This window comes from Megascapheus bottae, chromosome 3 (assembly GCF_031878675.1).
Source record: "Megascapheus bottae isolate mThoBot1 chromosome 3, mThoBot2.hap1, whole genome shotgun sequence".
NCBI classification, from domain to species: Eukaryota; Metazoa; Chordata; class Mammalia; order Rodentia; family Geomyidae; genus Megascapheus; species Megascapheus bottae.
Genome location: NC_143511.1, coordinates 76323537 through 76342055, shown reverse-complemented (window position 1 = coordinate 76342055; position 18519 = coordinate 76323537). Strand labels below are relative to the sequence as shown.

The 18519-nt window shown below is 46.4% G+C and overlaps 1 protein-coding gene across 7 annotated transcripts in view; it reads left to right on the top strand.

The window, feature by feature from the left end:
* The first annotated feature begins 276 nt into the window (after positions 1-276).
* The window catches only part of Astn2 (astrotactin 2), an 854736-nt gene continuing 836493 nt past the window's right edge, over positions 277-18519 (top strand). For all 7 annotated transcript variants that reach the window (XM_090330513.1, XM_090330512.1, XM_090330508.1 and 4 more), the window contains exon 1: positions 277-872. In XM_090330513.1, the coding sequence (XP_090186639.1) occupies positions 386-872 (487 nt within the window). In that variant the 5' untranslated portion in view covers positions 277-385. The remainder of the gene's footprint in view (positions 873-18519) is intronic.

Below are 18519 nucleotides of genomic sequence, written 5' to 3'. Positions count from 1 at the left end.
GGTGTTGAGAATTAAGGACGTTTGGGGGCGGCAGTGGGAAGTGGGGGGGATCCTGGGAGTGGAGAGGGCGCGATCGGGGGACTGGCAGGAGGCCGGGCGGAGCCTCCGAACCGCTCGGGGTCGGCCGGGGGAGCGGGCGGAGGGGGGGGACGGGCGGCGGGGCCCGGGAGGCGGCGCGGGGGGGCGGTCCAGGGCCGATCGGGAGGCGGAGCCCGGAGCTGGGGGCTGCCGGCTAGCGGCTCTCTCGGCTGCTTCGCTCCGGCGTCCGTCCTGGTTCGCCTCGGCGTCCGCCGTCTCCTCCTCCTCCTCCTCTTCGTCCTCTTCTTCCTCCTCTTCTGCCTCCGTCGTCGCCACCGCCCGCAGCACCGCAGCCCCCCCTCCCGCCATGGCCGCCGCCGGCGCCCGGCGCAGCCCCGGCCCCAGCTTAGGGCTCCGGGGGCGGCCGAGGCTCGGCTTCCACCGGGGGCCGCCACCATCGCCACCACCACCGCCACCGCCGCCGCCACCACCGCCGCCGCCGCGGATGCTGCTGCTGTTTCTGCTGCTGCTGCCGCCGCCGCCGCTGCTGGCCGGCGCCGCCACCGCTGCCGCCGCCGCCGCCTCCTCCTCCTCGCGGGAACCCGACAGTCCCTGCCGGCTCAAGACCGTCACAGTGTCCACGCTGCCCGCCCTGCGGGACAGCGACATCGGCTGGAGTGGCGCCCGCGCCGGGGCCGGGGCCGGGGCCGCCGCCGCCGCGTCCCCCGGCTCCCCGGGCTCTCCGGGCTCCGCCGCCGAGTCGCGCCTCCTGCTCTTTGTGCGTAACGAGTTACCCGGGCGCATCGCCGTGCAGGACGACCTGGACAACACCGAGCTGCCCTTCTTCACCCTGGGTGAGACTGCGCGCGCGCCCCGGGAGAAGGAGGCGGCGTGGGGAGGGAGAGGAGAGGGGGGGTCCCAAGAAACCGCGAACCCCGAAGTGGAGCCGGGCGAGTATGTGCATGCTTGTGAGAGAGATGAGAGGGGGGGCGCGCCTTGGGGACCCCGCCCCAGGCTGTTACCCCCCCTCCAGGGAGACAGGCTCAGGGCAAAAGTGAGGCCCTCCCACCCTTACCCCGAGGGCGCACAGGTGGTTGGATAGGAGTGCGGGGCCGAAGGTCCGGGACAGCGTAACCTGGGATCCCGGGGGCGTGCCCGGACTCCCCACCCACGGGAGGAACCCACCCCCAATCCCGAGCGCAGACGGGGTCGGGGCTGTCGGGCAGACCCCTGTCCGAAACCCGTGAAGCCGGTCCCTGCGCGCCCAGGGTGCCGCAACCCGCCTTTCTCTCTTGCTCCTAGGAGTTTTGTGGGTTCTGCCTTTCCGGGACTGGTTTTTTTCCCCTCCTCTCCAGCGTCGCCCAGAGAGTAGCTCGCTCTTTGCAGGCAAGAAAGGAAAAGCTCGCACACCATCAGGGCTTCTCCAAACGCGCCGGTTGACCTTGGCTCGGTCGCTTTACCTCTCCGAGGAGCTTGGGCTTGGGCTTTTTCGGTTGACTGGAATCAACCGACTTGATTCGTGAGGACTTGGGGGTATTGCCAAGTCTTTACTTTTTCTTTTTTTTCCTTTTTTGTTGTGTGTGTTTTTTTTTTAAACAGAGTCCCTCCAATCCTCGGCATCACCTTTCCCTTTCCACCCCAAGGCAGGTTGATCCTCGCTGCTCACTTTCCTAGATCACTCCTAATACTAATCATCATTTACAGACCAGAGGAGTGTGGGGTGGGGAGGTGAAGGGGCAGAGAAGAAACTGTTTGGGGACGGGGTGGGTTGGGGTGGGGTCTCACACAGAAAAAGTTAATCAGGAAGTTCGCCAGCAGCTCGCTGCCTGCTGACTCCCCGGCGCGGTCCCGGAGGAGTCGGCCCTTCCGATGGAGCAGCGGGGAGAAGCGCAGCTGATTTCCCACCCGGGTAATTGATAGCTTAATTATCTCGGAGAGCGTTTACAAAAATGTTGTTCCCCCCACTAGCTCTCTTCCTCCCGCGCTCGCAGCTTAGCTCCCTTCCTCTCTCTCTCTTTCTCTCCTCCCCTCCCCGGGGCGCAGGGCGCACTTGGTTAGATTGCTTGTCAGAGCCTGGCCAACTACCGGAGCCTAGAAGGCGCCAGGGGCTCTTGGGAGACTTGGGGGGGGGGTGGTCCTTGTCATTGGGGGAGGTTGAGGTTTGGGCATTCTGGGGTGATGAGCCTTGGTGCCCAATGCCTGTGCCTTTAGGATCCCAGCCAGAGATTAGTATCTGAGGATTTTTAAGATCCTCTGTGATTAACTCTTTGTTCTCCTTCTAAAGTAATCAAGGGAAGGTGGACAGACTCCACTCTCCTGGTTGTTTAAGAATATTTTGTGACAATTCCAGGCCTCCCACCTACACCACCGCCTCCCCCTCCCCCTTCTCTCCCTCTTCCTCCTCCTCCCACCACTGCCTTTGAGCCTGCTGCTTCCAAGCTAGTGCCAGGTTCCCTGAGTCTGAGCCTTCTGCTTTAGCCCTCCTGCCCCCCCCACCTCCCCCACCTCCCAGGCTGTCACCTGAGTGTGGTGGGCATTCTGGGAGGTAAGATGGGAGAGGCGACTGTGACTTAGTAGATGGCAGGCTGAGCTCAACCACAAACACAGGTACGCTTACACATCAGTAGCCAGTAGCCTGGGGCAGCCCGTGCCCAAAGAAGAAGCCGAAAACTGTTGGTTGAATTCTCTAGTGTGCGCCCAGCTAGTCTTGGACTCACCACTATTTCCTAATTGCCCTATAGATTGTGGGGTAAGGTGAGGTGGGGTGAGGAGAGGGGTTCCTGTCAAAGATACACCCATCCCCTTGCTACCTACTTAGTTCCAGCCTTACCCTTGTCCATCCAGAGACGTCTGTATTCTGGGATACTCTGAAAGCCTTAGGAATAGAAATGCTCCCAAAACAGTCTTTCTAAAGAAGCGAGAAAGGGAATTGGTCCTTGAGTACAGCCTGATTTGGCAGTGAGCTCCCCAGAGCATTCCAGCTTCCCAAGGATGTGGAAACCAGGTCCAGCCAGCTAGAGAGGTGCCCCGAAATTCCTAGAGCTAACACAGTCCTTGCCATTTTTAAAGGGTGGCTTTCAAAGGCTTGGGTGTTGGTGAAGCTAAGGTGAGTTGAGTGTGAAGCTGAAAATCTTGGATTTTCTCCCCTGACCCCTCTCCCCTCCCCCCCCAAGTATCAGTTTGAGTCTTGCAGCCTCCCTTTCTCTGACTCACAGCCTTAGTGTTGGGCTCTTGGGGCTGGCCTACTTTCCCTGGAGTGGCCAGGTGCTCTTCTCCTTGACTACAAGAAAGCCCTTTGGAAACAAGTTTGGAAACAAGTAGCAAGTTGGGTTCTCACCTGTTCTACCCTCCACCCCCTCCCCACCCCCCTCTAGGGTCCTGGACTGGCAGCCTGATCCTTCCCAGCAGGGATTTGGCTAGCTGAGGTAGTTACCAGATGGTAGGGTATAGCAGGAGCTGTGTAGGGAGACGTGGGCTTTTTATTTGTGTGGGTCTTCGACTGTTTATATGTAAACACCGAGTGCACAATGAGCTCTGGGAGGACCAGGCTGGCTGGCACAACAGGATTGGTGGCAGCCATGAGGAAGAATGGAGGGTATGCATTATTTATGACCATGCTTTCCCCCCAGGTCTCCAGGCAAGGCCCATCCCATCGCCAGACCTTTTAAATATCCTGCCTGGCTCCCGGTGACTTAGGAATGACTTTCATGGTAGTCTGTGTTTGTCAGGTCTGAGGTTTTGGAGATGGTATGCCTCAGCTGGATGGACTAAGTTGGAGCCCAAACCTGGCCAGTCCTGCCTGGGGAGTGTAGAGCTACCACTAGGGGGTGGTAGTGTCTGTCAAAGCCCATCTGTCTGACTTGGATTTGGGGGTGGGAGAGGCAGCATTGCCGGTCATAAAACATCCCTATAAGTAAAGATGGCTAACAAATAAAAGGTAGACTTCCCATTTTACCCTAAATCCAGCTAGGGGACCTCAAAGTAAGCGTGCACACCAAAGTCACCTCCCTACCTGGTCCTCACTCACCCCATTTGGGCTCTCTTCTTTGAACTATTGCCTGGATTGTTGTTATTGTAGCACGAAATTTCCTTCCTGTGGACAGTCTCCTATTTTCTGTGCCTGCGCCTCTGTTTTCAGAATCTAGTTTATAAGTGAATGGCATTGACCAACTGAGTTTCACTGAATGTGATCAAGGAAGAGCTAGCAGTAACTGGATCCTTAACATAATGCTGTAGAATTTTAATTTTGCTTTCTATGATTCATTTATGTATAATTATACAGAGCAGCCATTCCTGCTATTCTCATTTGGCAGATATGGAAGCACTTTTTGAGGTCAAATAAGGAAGTAGTCAGAAGTCACATTGTAAGGACACAGTTGTCCTGGAACTACAGTACCCAACCATTAAACACCTACATTCTTGGCACTTGCAAAACTGGCATTCTGAACCAAATATTCCATTTATATCAGGCATGGTACTGAGTGGACAGACATTCTTATTTCCTTTTTTTTCCAGTTTTGGGGCATGAACTCAGGGCCTGAGCACTGTCTTTGGATTTTCTCAAAGCTAGAGCTCTACCACTTGAGCCACAGCACCACTTCTGACTTTTTCCTATGTATGTGGTACCGAAGAATCGAACCCTGGGTCTTCATGCCTGCTAGGCCAGCACTCTACCACTAGGCCAAACTCCTGGCCCTGGACAAGCATTCTTGTCATCAAGACAAGGGCTTTTCTCCCTGGTTACTTTGCTTGTATTAGTGAGCTGAAATCTGAGAGTTCAAAAGTGAAGAATACATTAAATCACCCCAAGTGAACCCCCCCAAATTCCATGTGCCTTGGCTTATGGGATATCTAAGGACATTCTACATGGTGGGACCAATGAGTGACAGAGAGAGATAGCCACAAAGAAGGATATCTCTGAAGACTTAGGCAAGACTAGGAACACTTGCTGAGCCAGAAAGAAACTAAGGTAGGCATTGAAGGTTTAAAAGAATAAATGAAGAAATAGACTTCTAATAGGTAGCTGAGGAACTTAATGTTAATTAGAATCTGGAAATCTCCTCTGGGCTCAATGTGACCTTGAACAAGTCATTTATCCCCCAGAGCTTCTGTTCTTTATGCTATAATAGGAGTGGGTAGATGAGACCTAAAATAATACTTGAGTGTAAAAATTCTATGAACTTGAAGCACCCTGACCTACTCCATGACTGACTAGCTCCTCTTGCTTCCCTCTGTTTTCTTTTGCTGGTAACGGGGGTGTTGGAGAAAGATAGATTGAAAAGGAAGACTTTGAATAGGAACAACTGTGGCAGCAGCACAGGGCTTTTGAGGTGAGCCCCGTGTCACTCAGTCCTCATCTGCCCCCAGGCAGCCCTTGAGTCTGCTTAGGGATTTAGCTTCTGTGCCTACAGGCAGAGAAGTGCCATGTTTTCCTCTCTTTGAGAGTGTCCACACCAGACTACTACTACCTGCCTTGATTCACACACACACACACACACACACACACACACATACACACACACACACAAATGGAACAAGTAATAATATTATATAACTACTGCTTGTCAACATTTCTTAATTTGCCTTTTAGTGTAAAACCCAACAAGAGGGCAGTAAGTGCTGCATGAAGGGGAGGGCTGTGAAGAAAGAAAAACCATTTAGAACTACATCTTTAAATGCACCCATGCTAGTGGGTCTTGCATGATTATGATGGTCTGTCCCCAAAGATGCTCTTTGCAGCAAGAAGCTGACTGGCCTGGTTGTATGAGACAGATACAGTGTGAAATGTCAACTCTGTCAGCCTAACAAAGGTTCCTTTGAATTACAGATCAACATGGATTACTCAATGAGAGACGCCCCTTGAATGAGTGAGGGGCTCTCTATACATGGCCATAAAAGGTTGCTGGGGGGCTTGGCATGGAACTAAAGTGCAGCAAGTCACCAAGGGCTGTCGAAGTGTCCTTCAATTATCAACACAATGAGAAATATGGTATTGTTGGGGGATCTGATTTGAAGTATAATGGAAAGTGCAGAGAACTAAGCAGAGCCCCTAGGGGCAGGCACACCCTTGGAGCTGTCCAGCATGCCAATGTGCTGCTGACCAGTGGTGGTTAGATCATGTTCATGGAAATATCGCTGCAGCCACAGGAGCACTTGAGCAGGCAGAGTAGGGAGCCCCAAGGTATTGGTGGTATTTGAACCCTACATCCTCTACAGTGTCTGCTTTGATTCTGAACATTCACACCTTTTATTTGGAAGGAAGCAAAATCATTTACTTAACAAAAGTTCTGTCTGCTATAAGGATTTCCAGTAACAGAATCATCACTAGCATCACTTCCTGTGGTTCTTCTTTGTTATGCGTGTGTGAGAGAGAAATGCTGGGATACAGAAGAGATGTATTTTGTTGTGAAACAATGTCAGGCTTAAAACAATGTGCAAGTGGAGTACAGTGGAGCTGAGTGAGGTGATAATGCATGCCTGTAGTCCCAGCAGGATAGAGGCCATGGCAGAAGAATTATGCATGACAAGTCATTCTGGGTTACAGAATGAATCCCAGGCCAACCTGGGCTATGTGCTGAGTCCCTATCTCAAACCAAACAAACAAATAAAAATGCTCTATGTATAGACTAGTTCTATTGTTTCTAGTTTCTGCAATTTTGTGTCTTCACACCCCAACGTGGGACGTGAAAGATAAGTGATCTCTGATCTAAGTTGTCCCATTTCCAGCTAATGAAGCCTATATTAAAAAAACAAATAAGAGGAATTGCCTTCTTTGCATTCAGAAAGTGCAGAGTTACTGAGAAGATGAAGGGGCCAGAGGAAGGGAAGATTCATTTTAGCTGCTAGAGAGCCTCAGATTCCATGCAGGCCAACCAGATTTGCTGTTGGGGTAGGGTGGAGGAGGGGAATGATATCAGTAAGAAAGCAGAGCTGGGCAAGCTCTGGAGAGCCTGATTGTTTTTCAGAGCATGGCCTGATGATCACAGGACCTTTGATAGCACTTTATGTAATAAAGGTGGCAAGAGGTTTGCAAAGTCTGCAGCTTCTCACCTCCTGTTTTTGTAGATACTTGACTTTGTCTGCCATCTGGTAACATGTGTGAGGGGGAGGGAAGATGGAGGCTCTTCGAAGTATCTTGGGTGATAACCTGAAATGAGTTATAGTCCTCTTGGATGGGCATTCAATACCACAGACTCTCAGAACACATTGATTCTGTTTCCATGTTGCATCGTAATGCCAAGGTCCAGACCAAGGAAAGAACCAACGCCAATGCCCATAGTTCATGCTTAATAAACACAAAGATCTTCACTCCTACTTTTTTTCCTCAAAGTGCTGGACCTCTTGCCTTAGGAACTGGATGTGGGTATCTGTAACTTGGCTGAATCTCCTAATATATGTCTCTCTTTCCTCCCCTCACCCCTCCCCCCCAAAAAAGAAGAAAAATCTTCTTAGGAAAAATTTATTTGTTTTCCTGCCCAAGTTTCCAGCAGGTTGATTCCATCTCTGAACCACTAGAGATGATGGATTTTGTTCTATGGATAGGGAAAGCTTCATTGCCTTTGGGCCTCAATTATCTTTGGGGATGGGAGAAAGATCACTGTTTTTCTCTAAGCAAGAAAAAGAAGTATCCCGTACTTTTTGGGGATGGGAGCAGCTTGAGAGGGATTGCTTCCTTTAGAGGGCCGATGCTTTCCCAAGTTCTTATACTGGCCAGCTAGTGGCAACAGCAGATTAACTATAGGGAGAGAGCTGAATTTCCTTCCATCCTGCAGAATTTCTGGCTCTCTGCCCCAGAAGGAAGCAGGCAGCAGTGCTTGTCCTGTCCTCCAGTTTGGCTGTCTAGAAAGGATTTCACTAGTTTTTCCCTAACTATACTTCTTGTGTATAGTAGTCCCTCCAGAAAGACCTCCATTTTGAATGGAAGTGGGGGGAGCAGTGACTACACAATTGAAACTTCATGACAAGAGTATTTCTAGCCTGTTTACTGGCATGCTAGAACATACAAGCCATACCATATGGTTGTTGAAATTTGGCAAGGGTATTGAACGTGATAAGCCATAGGGTTCTAGCTAAAAAAGAAGAACCAATTTCTTGATTTTCATTGCCCAGAGCTACTGTCAGCTCAGAAGTTTTTCTCTCTACTATTATTTCATGTCAATGCACAGGTTTGTCTTGCTCTAGCTGATAGAAAGATATCATTAAAAGCCTGAACATTATCATAGTTATGAACTTTGAAAGCACCTTTCCATTCTTTATTGCTTTTAGAGTGAAGGTCAAACATTCTACTGTAGTTCAAGGGCCAATGTCATACTCTACCAGATGATCCTGTGTCAAGAACTTTCTTTTCATCTTACAATTGCCCCTAGACCTCCTGGAAAAATTCCTTGTTATCTTCCAAGACTGAATAAACTCAAGTGTCAATTTACCTTTGAAGCCTGTTTTATGAACCCCTGGGTGCCAGTCTTTAACTTATTGGGGCCACTATGGCAGTAGGCAGATGTTTGGAAGTGGTGGACCGTCCACGATTGGTCAGACACTGTTGTCGGTGCTTGTAAACTAAAAGAGAACAAAAGCCAAGGACTCACGGGTGCAGGAAGCATGCAACTGTAAGCACATGTGCGTGCTACGTCTCTGTTATTGCCCTAGGAAAAAATACAGTAAACACAATAAATAAATAAGCCCTGTAATATGTGAAAACATGATAAATTGTATAATTTTTTTTAAAAAAAGAAAAGAGGGAAATGAGAATCAGGAGTTCTCCGACTCTATCAGTTTTAATATCAAGTAGTGTTGAGTGAAAGGAACTTATTGAAAATGTGAGATGGGAACACAGACTTGACAGATGAAAGGCTTAGCCAAGAATATCTAGGGAAGGAATATCTATCTAGGAAATCTAGACGAGCCCCAGCATGACCTGACTGGGCGGCACACATGGCTTGTTGAAGGGCCTAAGGGAAGGTTGCTGAGGATGGTCATAGAAGGATTGAGAAGAAAAGTGTGGAGCTGTAATTGATGACTGTAGGATTTGGACTTTGGCTCTGAGCACAGTGGAAAGCTATGCAGAATTTTTAAGAGAAGAGGCCCAAGATCTAAATTACATTTCAGTTTCATGGGCTGCTCTGCTGAGGAGGAGGAATTCCTAGAGGAGCTTGTTGCAGTGAGAGGGGATGGCGGCTAGGAGTAGAAGCAGAGTGGAGGCTGTCTTACAGCATTCTCTCAGCATTGCTATCCAGTCTGCTGGGCTGTGTCCCCCTGAACAGCAAATAGACCTGCTTCGCCTCCAGAGCTGCAGCCACTCATCTTGTATTTGGCATGTCTGAGTGTACAGCAGATCTTAGATAACTGGTACCCTGTGTTTGCCATGTCTCATCAGAGAATTCATGTGGGGCAAAACTGGAAACACATACTGTTGGAATCTCACTTCTCCCTCCTTGTTCTGGGCCCCTCTTCCACAGGACCTTACTTCTTCACTCACTTTGATACTCCCTCCACCTTCTCCCATCTCCTCTTCATCTACATGTTGGTAGGCAGGGCTGTGAAATCATTCTGGTTCAAGGAAAGGATGCTGGGTTTGTGGGGAGAACTTAACTTGCTGTAAAAGACTGGAAACTACATACAGTGGTACACATAGGGCCAGGGAACATCTGGGGATGATGATATACCATGTTCTGGGATCCTCAAATGTCAAAAGTAGGAACAATCTGGGACGCTAAACAAAACCACCTCTGTAAAGATGTCAAAGTGGAGGTCATTATAGTTAAGCCTGTGTGTGTGTGTGTTCTCCCATCTTTGGGAAGAGAACAGGAGTAGCGTGGATCCAGAGGAGTTGAGGAGGATGATTACCCATTTCTTGCACATTTCCCATGCTATATAATCCATCATCTAATTTTCCCATGACCGACACAGTTCATCCTCTGTTGTGGGTGTTCACTTGCTCTCAGAGGAGTTAAGGAACCTTCCTGAGACCACACAGGTGTTTACAGCTAACCTTGGTCCATCCTGGATCTGCCTGATTATGTAACCTCTGTTCTCCCAGTCTTGAAAATGTTGCAAAGGGTACTTTTCCCCTTTCCTCCTGTGTAGATGAGATTATAGACATGAACCACTTCATGTGGCTTGTTTGTGGAAATGGGAGTCAAGGTAACATTTTTGCTTCCCCGGATTGGCCTCAATCTGTAATGGGTCCTGATCATTGCTTCTCACGCAGCTGGAGTTATAGTCATGTACCACTGTGCTTGGCCCTTCTTTTATTTCTTATCTCTTTCTCCTTCTCAGTAGCAAGGTGTTGCAGACATTTTTTCGGCAGGCACTTTGAGTGTGACAGCTTCGCAGGCCTACAGGACTGAGCACCTTGCTTCCGTGCCGCCAGCAGCTGATTCAGCATCTCCCCAGATTCTTTTCCTTCTTGTGCTACACTGAGATCTCTACATTTGGTGACATATTCCCTCGAGGCTTCTGGTTATCTCCAAACCTGCTTGACAAGCAAATTCCTATCTTTCTACGTCTTCTCTTCCCCTCTTCCCTCACCATTCTTGCCTCCCTCCATCTTTCCTCTTCTCCCCATTCTTCCCTTCCTCTGCCTCTTCCTCTTCCTTTCTCTCAATCTTTAAGGAATTTCTCAACTTATGTTATTTTCAGTCTTGTACTGGAAACCTGTGATCTACGCCTTCCAGGAATTTATATAAGCTCAATGCTCTTTCTAATAACAGTTAGGACACTGGTGTCTCGGATATAAAACCTATTTGTTTAGATGTTCTTTTTGGAGGGAGGGGGAAAAGGAAGGTATTCTGTTTGGAACCAAGAGCCCCATCTTTGCTTATAAGCCACTTTTCCGGCTCACTTTTGGTTGGTTATTTTGATGTCAAGTTTATGCCCAGGCTGACCTGAACTGTGATTCTCTTGTTGTTACTGACCGTGGTGGCTGGATGGTAGGCACAGAACACTTTGTTTACCCAGTGTGCTATCCCAGTAACCTGGAATGATAGGGTTGCACAGCATTGCCCAACCATTGGTTGAGATAGGTTCTTTTAAACTTTTATGGCAGAGCTTGCCTTGAACTGTGATTCTTCATATCTCTGCCTCCCAAGTGGCCAGGATTACAGGCTTGAGCTACAGTACCCAGCAGCTAGGTACACTATCTTATCACCCTTCAATTCCAAATTTGGATTTCTGTGCTCTCTAGAAATCTTGGGTTTTTTTCCATCTTGATAAAGAGATATATGTTTTACATAAAAAGGTGATGTGCTGAGTATCGTGCTGTAAGACTCTAATAATATACGTTATTTCATAATCTTAGGAGTTGATAATATCTTAGCTCCAGACCAACTTCCTCAATCAGTCACAGCAAAATGAAGTACATTTTATTTTTATCCAAGATCCCATGGCAAAATCCAGTCACTAGCCCTGGTCTTCTTGACTGACAGATGGTATGCAGAAGTAAAACATATACCAAAACCCTGGGATTGAATTTCCCCAATACCATTGTTTTCTGACATAGAATTTCCATGTGAACCTCTGCTTATCCATCCATAAAGTGAAGGAAGGATAATATTAATCACAGTCAGGGTTGATGGGTTGTATTTAATATTGGAGACTTTACCATCAACCACATCCTACTGAGAGTCCAGTGTTGTGCAGGATTTTTACTTAGACTGAGATAGTGTGTGCAGGCCCACACTCCAGTGTCTGACACAGTTTGGGTTCTGCGTCTCTGCCACCTGGAATCCTTTTCTATTTGCAAGGAGGTGGAGGTATACATAAATAATGATGTGATTTCCCTTTGCCCTTCCCCCTCTTTCTACTCCAGCTTGCTCTGTTTATCCCTTTCCCCTCCCTCTCTTTTTCTTCTCCCCAGCAAAATGCAGAAAGGATGAAACTGTCCATTGATCTCTCTGACTCTGGGGAGGCATGAGGGAAGTGGGGGATTCTGGGGTTGTGTGAGGACAGTTCCCTGCCCAGAGAAGCACCCAGAAGGCTGAGTCTGAAGCTGGTGGGTGTGAGGGGCGGGATAGATCCTTCTCTTTTCTGTTGGTGGCTGGCTGACAAAGCCTTTACTCTCAGGCACCCAGGAAAGTCACGAGTGGTTTTGCAAGCAGCCTGAGAAGGGAAGGAACATTTCCATTAGCAGAATCAGCAGTAAAGAGATTTCCAGTCACAGTAATAGCTGCATTTTGGGGAATCATTTCAGTTGTGGCTGTGGGCGGAGGAGGGAAGGGGGCGGGGTAGCAAGGAAAGGTACAAGGAGACAGCTCCAGTCTACTCACACATAGCTGAAAAACAGCACCCTGTGAGTCAGGTGCCAAGTGCAAGGTTGACTGTTCTAGGGAAGGATTGGTTCTTTACCCAACATTCCTGACCTCTTATGACCCTAAAAATAGAGTTCCATTCCAGGGATCCCTGTGGGGGTGGAGAGTCATATCCTTATGGTATGCTGCCTTTGCTTTAACTTCCTTGATTTATTCTTTAAGACGTTCTGAGCCAGGGTCTTCTGGGATCCATAAAGAGGAAAGGGCCTGATTACTTAACACAGTCTTCCTCCCAAGTACCCTTATTGTTCTTTAAGAACAAAATTTCAAGGCCATCACGGTGAGTTAACTTCTGTGCTACTGGCCTATTCCTAGACTTCCAACAAGCCTTTGCTTGCTTCCCTCACATTTAGAGATTTGTTTTTATATTCCAAGCCCTATTCCATTTTTTTTAGCAACCTCTGGTATGATTGACAGATTTAGAAAATAAAAGACAAGGTGCCAAGGTAAATTTGAATGACAGACAAAAAGACTGAATGTTTGTTTAGTATAAGTTTGTTCTAAATGAAGTATCCGGGGCATATCTCAGCCAAAGTTTCACTAGTTACTTGAAACTGAATTGAACATGCTGTATTTTAATTGGAAACCCCAGGAACCCCCTGTTTCTCTCTCTTTTTGGCCAGCACACTGTAGATACTTTATTGCCTCCCTTCTCAAGCTCTTTCATCCATCTCCCATATCTCAGAAAATTTTTTGAAGGTGAACAATGAGCTTTCAGCCATGTACGTTGACATATGCCTATAATCTCAGCTATATTCAGTAGATAGAAGTTGGATGTTTGGGGTAAGAATCTGGCTCCAGTAAAAAAAAAACAAACAAACCAGCAACATGCTGGGTGTGGGTGGCTCATGCCTGTAATCCTAGCAACTCAGGAGGCTGAGATCTGAGGATCAAGGTCCAGAGCCAGCCCAGGCACAAAAGGGCCTGAGACTCTTATCTCCAACTAACCTCTTGAAAACAACAGTTGGCAAATAGTTTCCTTGCTTTTTTTTTTTCCTTGACCTTGCTTTTTGCTATATAATACATGGTTAAAAGATCACATTAAGCCCTCAGATTGGTTATATATGGCTATAAGCTAGTTCTCACACACATATACATGTTAGAAAATTTAGAAACAGAATTTTCTTTTATGCAATAAGTATATGGAACTCAGATATCAGTGCCATAAAACAGAAATTGCTGGGACTACTCTGGGATCATTTGTCTCTGCATTGTGTGTGTTGACAACTTGTGATGGCAGTGCCTGGCACACATAGAGAGAAACTGGCCTGCAAAACTTAACATGATATGTATTAATTTTTTCTTTATGAAAACAAAAATAAAGCTGGCCAACCTTGGCTCCAGACAGTAGCCAGTGTAATCTCTCCCGAAAGGCAGATTGGCTCTTGATATTCCACTGTATAAAACTTTTGATTGCTTCTCATTTCTCTTAGGGAAAAAAAAATCTCTTTTTTTTTCTTTTTTTTTTGTTTTTGTTTTTGTTTGCATGTACTGCTATACAAATGAGATTCCTTGTGGCATCTGACACATGTCCTTGTGGCATCTGACACATGTAAATACAGGGGTCAAATCCTGTGGGATTTGCCTTCTCTTGAGTTTATCTGTCACAGTTCTCTTTCTGGATCACAAAACACAAATACTACCTCCTCTAAATTGATTTCCTTGGCTAAAACACAATCCTTGCCTACCTCTTTGCCCATGTTTTTTTTTTTAAATCCCATTTATTTACAAAGTCTGTTACTGACAGATCCTGGAAATCATGGAGTCTTGGTCATGTTTTGGCTGGCTGACCTTTCAGGACACATTTTTCAGTAGTTGTTAAGTAATCTGGGCAGGAATTTGTGATCAAGTTACTTATAGCACCTTAGAGGGAAGCCCTCTCTTTGGCTTATTCTATTGCATTCATTAGTGGACAAAGGGATACTCCAGGAACTATTGTTTATGAAGAATTGTGGACTGGTGTCTGGCTGTTCCTAAATGCCACCTACTTATTTGTTAGACAAGTACAAGTAAATAGACCTGTGCCTCAATGTCATTAACAGCCCCCTTTCCCACCTTTCCTGAAGTTGGAGAGAGTTTAGGATACTCCAAAGAAGTCCTGCAGGCAGACACCTCATGTGATCATGAATACTGTGATGGAGTAGACGGAAACTTAGATCCAGTTCTTCTGGGTATTCTGTTTGACTCATTTCCCTTTCTGGGATGTTGCCTATCTTGAATGTGATGATATGACCTCTAGTAATCTCTGGGTTTCTTGTCACCTCTGTGGGCTCTGCAGGAGCTTTGCATCTGAGGCTGGGGTTGCTTCTTTCCCCTTTCTGCTCTCCATCCTTCCTGGAGCCTGTGAAGATCAAACATTCCACTTTGAATCCTGGTGTAACGGGTTTTCCAGCCTAGTCTCACACTAATTTGTTATGGGAGCCTTCTTCACTTTCTCTTTAGCCTCCCCCAGGGAGGGAGACTGCAGAAGCTGACCGCTCCAAGTAGCCAATTACTTGTCTGCCAATAGCTGGCCTCCTACTGTCCCTGGCTTCCTCCTTCTCTCCTTTTCTCTCTGCCCTTTGTTCTCCTGCTCTTTTTAAAACTCTTCTCCAAACCCCAGTGGCCTCTAAGGAGTTACCCCCATCCACTAGCATCCTGGCTTCTAGATGGAGAACAGAAGGACTCTCCCGCACCCCCCAGGGAGAACAGGTAAGCAGAATGGGGACTCACAAAGATGCTGGGCACTGCTTATAAAGCAGAGCAGATTCCCCAAGTCTGGGAAGTACACAGCTGTGCTGGGTTCAGAGACAAAACCTTGGATTCCAGTTCTGTTTCTGCCATGGATTTGCCCTGGGACTTCAAATAGATGACAGTCATGATTAAGCAAAGGTTGCCAGAGTCTTGTTTTTTAGAAATCTGGGGAAGACTAAATGATATCAGACATGCCATGAAAGCAAAATAGTCCAGTCTAGTTTGCTGCTGGATGCCTGGAGCTGAGTCAGCACTCAGTATAGATTTGAAGAAAGAAAGAAAGAACAAAAGAAAGAAAGAAAGAGGGAAAAGAAAGGATGTGTGGTCATACTGTCACTCTGTACTTCTGTATCCATGAAAGACAATGCTAATCAATCACCCAGGCATAGCCTTCGATTTGAGTCACTACTCGTTAATCAGGGGGTTAGCATGGTGACCAATTTTATTCATATTCCTTAAAGTGAACCAGTTCACCTGAAGACTTCAGCATCTTTGCTGAGAGCAAAGCTGTTGTAGTTAGCCATTTGGTTGTCCTTCCATTGTAGTCCTTGCCTGTGTAAAAGTGCAAAGACCTCCCCTTCTGTCCGAATAACATTTGTACACTTTCACTTACAGAACACCTTTCCATGAGTATGTCTAGTAGCCTCTACCTTACAGATGAAGAGATGGTTATTTGGAAAGAGCAAGTCTATTACACAAGGTTACAGAGCAAATGAGATTAGCTGCGTTTGTTTCCAAAAGGAAATTGTCTTGCTGTCATGAATGGAAATCTAGAGTAATGCTGTCTATTGAAGTCTTCCTAGAAAAGTAAGGAGGTAACTACTACAGTTTTACCATCATGTACCATCTAAGCTCTTCTCACATACATACATTGGAAACTCCTGGCCCCAAAACAAACACAGATATGAATGGTTCTTTACAATTGAGATTATTTGCACTTTATGGTCAATGTCCATTTGTATGAGCATCTGTATGTACATATAAGATATGCTGTACATATATTATTTAAATATGTAAATAAATAGAAGTATGCATATATATGTCATTTTCTAGGATTCAACCTGGAGTTCACACCTTCTAAGCTCATTTTCCTGTATCTCCTTAGGGTGGTTCTTTCATGAACCTTTTCTAAGTGCATTCTGTGCATTGGTCCATATTTTCCAGGTACCATTGTGTCTCTGATTGTCTTCTAGCTAGTCTGTCAGCTTTCTAAGTTCAACATGATTTGTCTTTCGTATTCATAGCATAATTTCTATCAGCTAGTATGTGTGTTTGTATGTGTGTGTGTATTTAGTAAATTAACCCTAATTTTTTGTTGAAACAAAAGAACAAAAGGAATACAAGCTTATTGTAACAAGGAATGTTTAGGAATGTTATACAAGAAAACATGGACCAGAGGGGCCGGGAGTTTGGCCTAGTGGTAGCGTGCTTGCCTAGCATGCATGAAGACCCGGGTTCGATTCCTTGGTACCACATACATAGAAAAAAGCCGAAAATGGTGCTGAGGCTCAAGTGGTAGAGCTCTAGCCTTGAGAAAGTCCAAGGACAGTGCTCAGGCCCTGAGCTTAAGCCCAAGACTGGCAAAAAAAAAAAGAAAAAGAAAAAAGAAAATATGGACCAGAAGCGTGGCCTATGGTAGAATGCTTGCCTAGCATGCATGAATCCCTGGGTTCAATTCTTTGGTACCACATACACAGAAAGAGCTGGAAGCAGTGCTTTGGTTCAAGTGGTAGAGCTCTAGCCTTGAGGAAGGTCCAAGGACAGTACTCAGCCCTGAGTCCAAGCCTCAGGACTGACAAAAAACTAAAACAAAATCCATTTTATTTAATCGGAGTGGGGGTGGGGAGGCATGGTTGCTCACGCTTGTAATCCTAGCTACTTAGGAGGGTGAGATCTGAGGATTGCAGTTCAAAGCCAGCCTCGGTACTAAAAAAATAAGTCCATGAGACTCTTATTATCTACAATTAACGACCAGAAAACTGGAAATGCCACTGTGGCTCAAGGGCTCGGGGGCAGTCCTCAGGCCTAGAGTTCAAGTCCTACAGTGGAGAAAGAAAGAAGGAAGGAAGGAAGGAAGGAAGGAAGGAAGGAAGGAAGGAAGGAAAGAAAGAAAGAAAGAAAGAAAGAAAGAAAGAAAGAAAGAAAGAAAGGAAGGAAGGAGGGAGGGAGGGAAGGAGGGAGGAAGTGAGGAAGGGAGGAAGGGAGGAAGGGAGGGAGGGAAAGAAAGACAAACAGACATGACAGTCTGTCCTTCTGTGAGCCTCCTTCCCCAGAAGTCCTCCTGAAGAAATGATTTGCAGTGATCCTGATCCTTGTGGGATCTGGAATGTATAACAAGTCAGAGGAATCACCTCCATTCAGTTCAGCAACAAAAGGGAGTTGACTCAGCCATAGTCCCTCTGCAAGTCTGATGTACCGCAGCTCACTCGGGTATTAATTGACAGTTGACTTCCATGAGGAATCAGCTGTGTGTGTTGCTCTGGATTCCACCCGAGGTCATGCTCTACTTTTTTTCTGCTTCAGTGTCTCATACCTAGAATCCTAGCTGTTTGGGAAGTGGAGATCAGGAGTATTTCAATGGGAATTGAGTCTGGAAAAAGAAAGTTCTTGAGACCTCCCTCTCAGTAAGGGTGGTGGTGCATGACTGTCCTTTCCATTCCAGCCACATGGAATGCTTAGATAGGAGGATAGCAGTCTGGGCTGGAGAATAAATGCAAGACCTCATTCAAAAATATGAAGAAAACAGGATGGTGGTAGCTCAAGTAGCAGATTACCTTCCTAGAAAGCCAAAGGCTCTGAGTTCAAAGTCTAGTATCACCAAGAAACAAACAAAAAGTAAAATACAAGAAAATAGAAAGAGAAATGCTCTACTTTTCTCTGTCCATAATACTTGGCTTCATTTAATTGTGAAATTTTATAGTTTTGGAGAAAAAGGTTTTTGCAAACATGGGCATTATATCCAAACTAAATATCTATTTCCCATGTGCAATGTATTAGAAAGATGGTTAATGTTTCTGCCATGTTTTGTGAAGAATATATTATCAGAGAAAGCTCACTGGCCATCTTATATTTAACATTAAGCCAGCATTACAAAGCCATCTTGAACATAACCAGGCAGTGATATCTACTTCTACATTCCCTTCAGGTCTCAGAATTCTTTACCTGATTCATGAAAAACACCCATTCTTGCATCTGTACACACGTAGCACATATGTATAGCCATAACCCACATACATAAAATAGATAGGAGACAGAGAGAGATGCATAGAGAGACATAAATCTGATCATTCTTTCTGTCTAGAGAACTAAAAGAAGAATATGAACTTTGAGCAGGAGAGGTGATGGGGAATAATTATCCTAAAAAGTTGGGGGCGGGTATCCCTTTCTTTCTGGCACAGTGTTTGACATGATTGATAAAGCAATTATTTTCTTCTTTTTTTAAATGTCTCACTTGAGCAGAGAG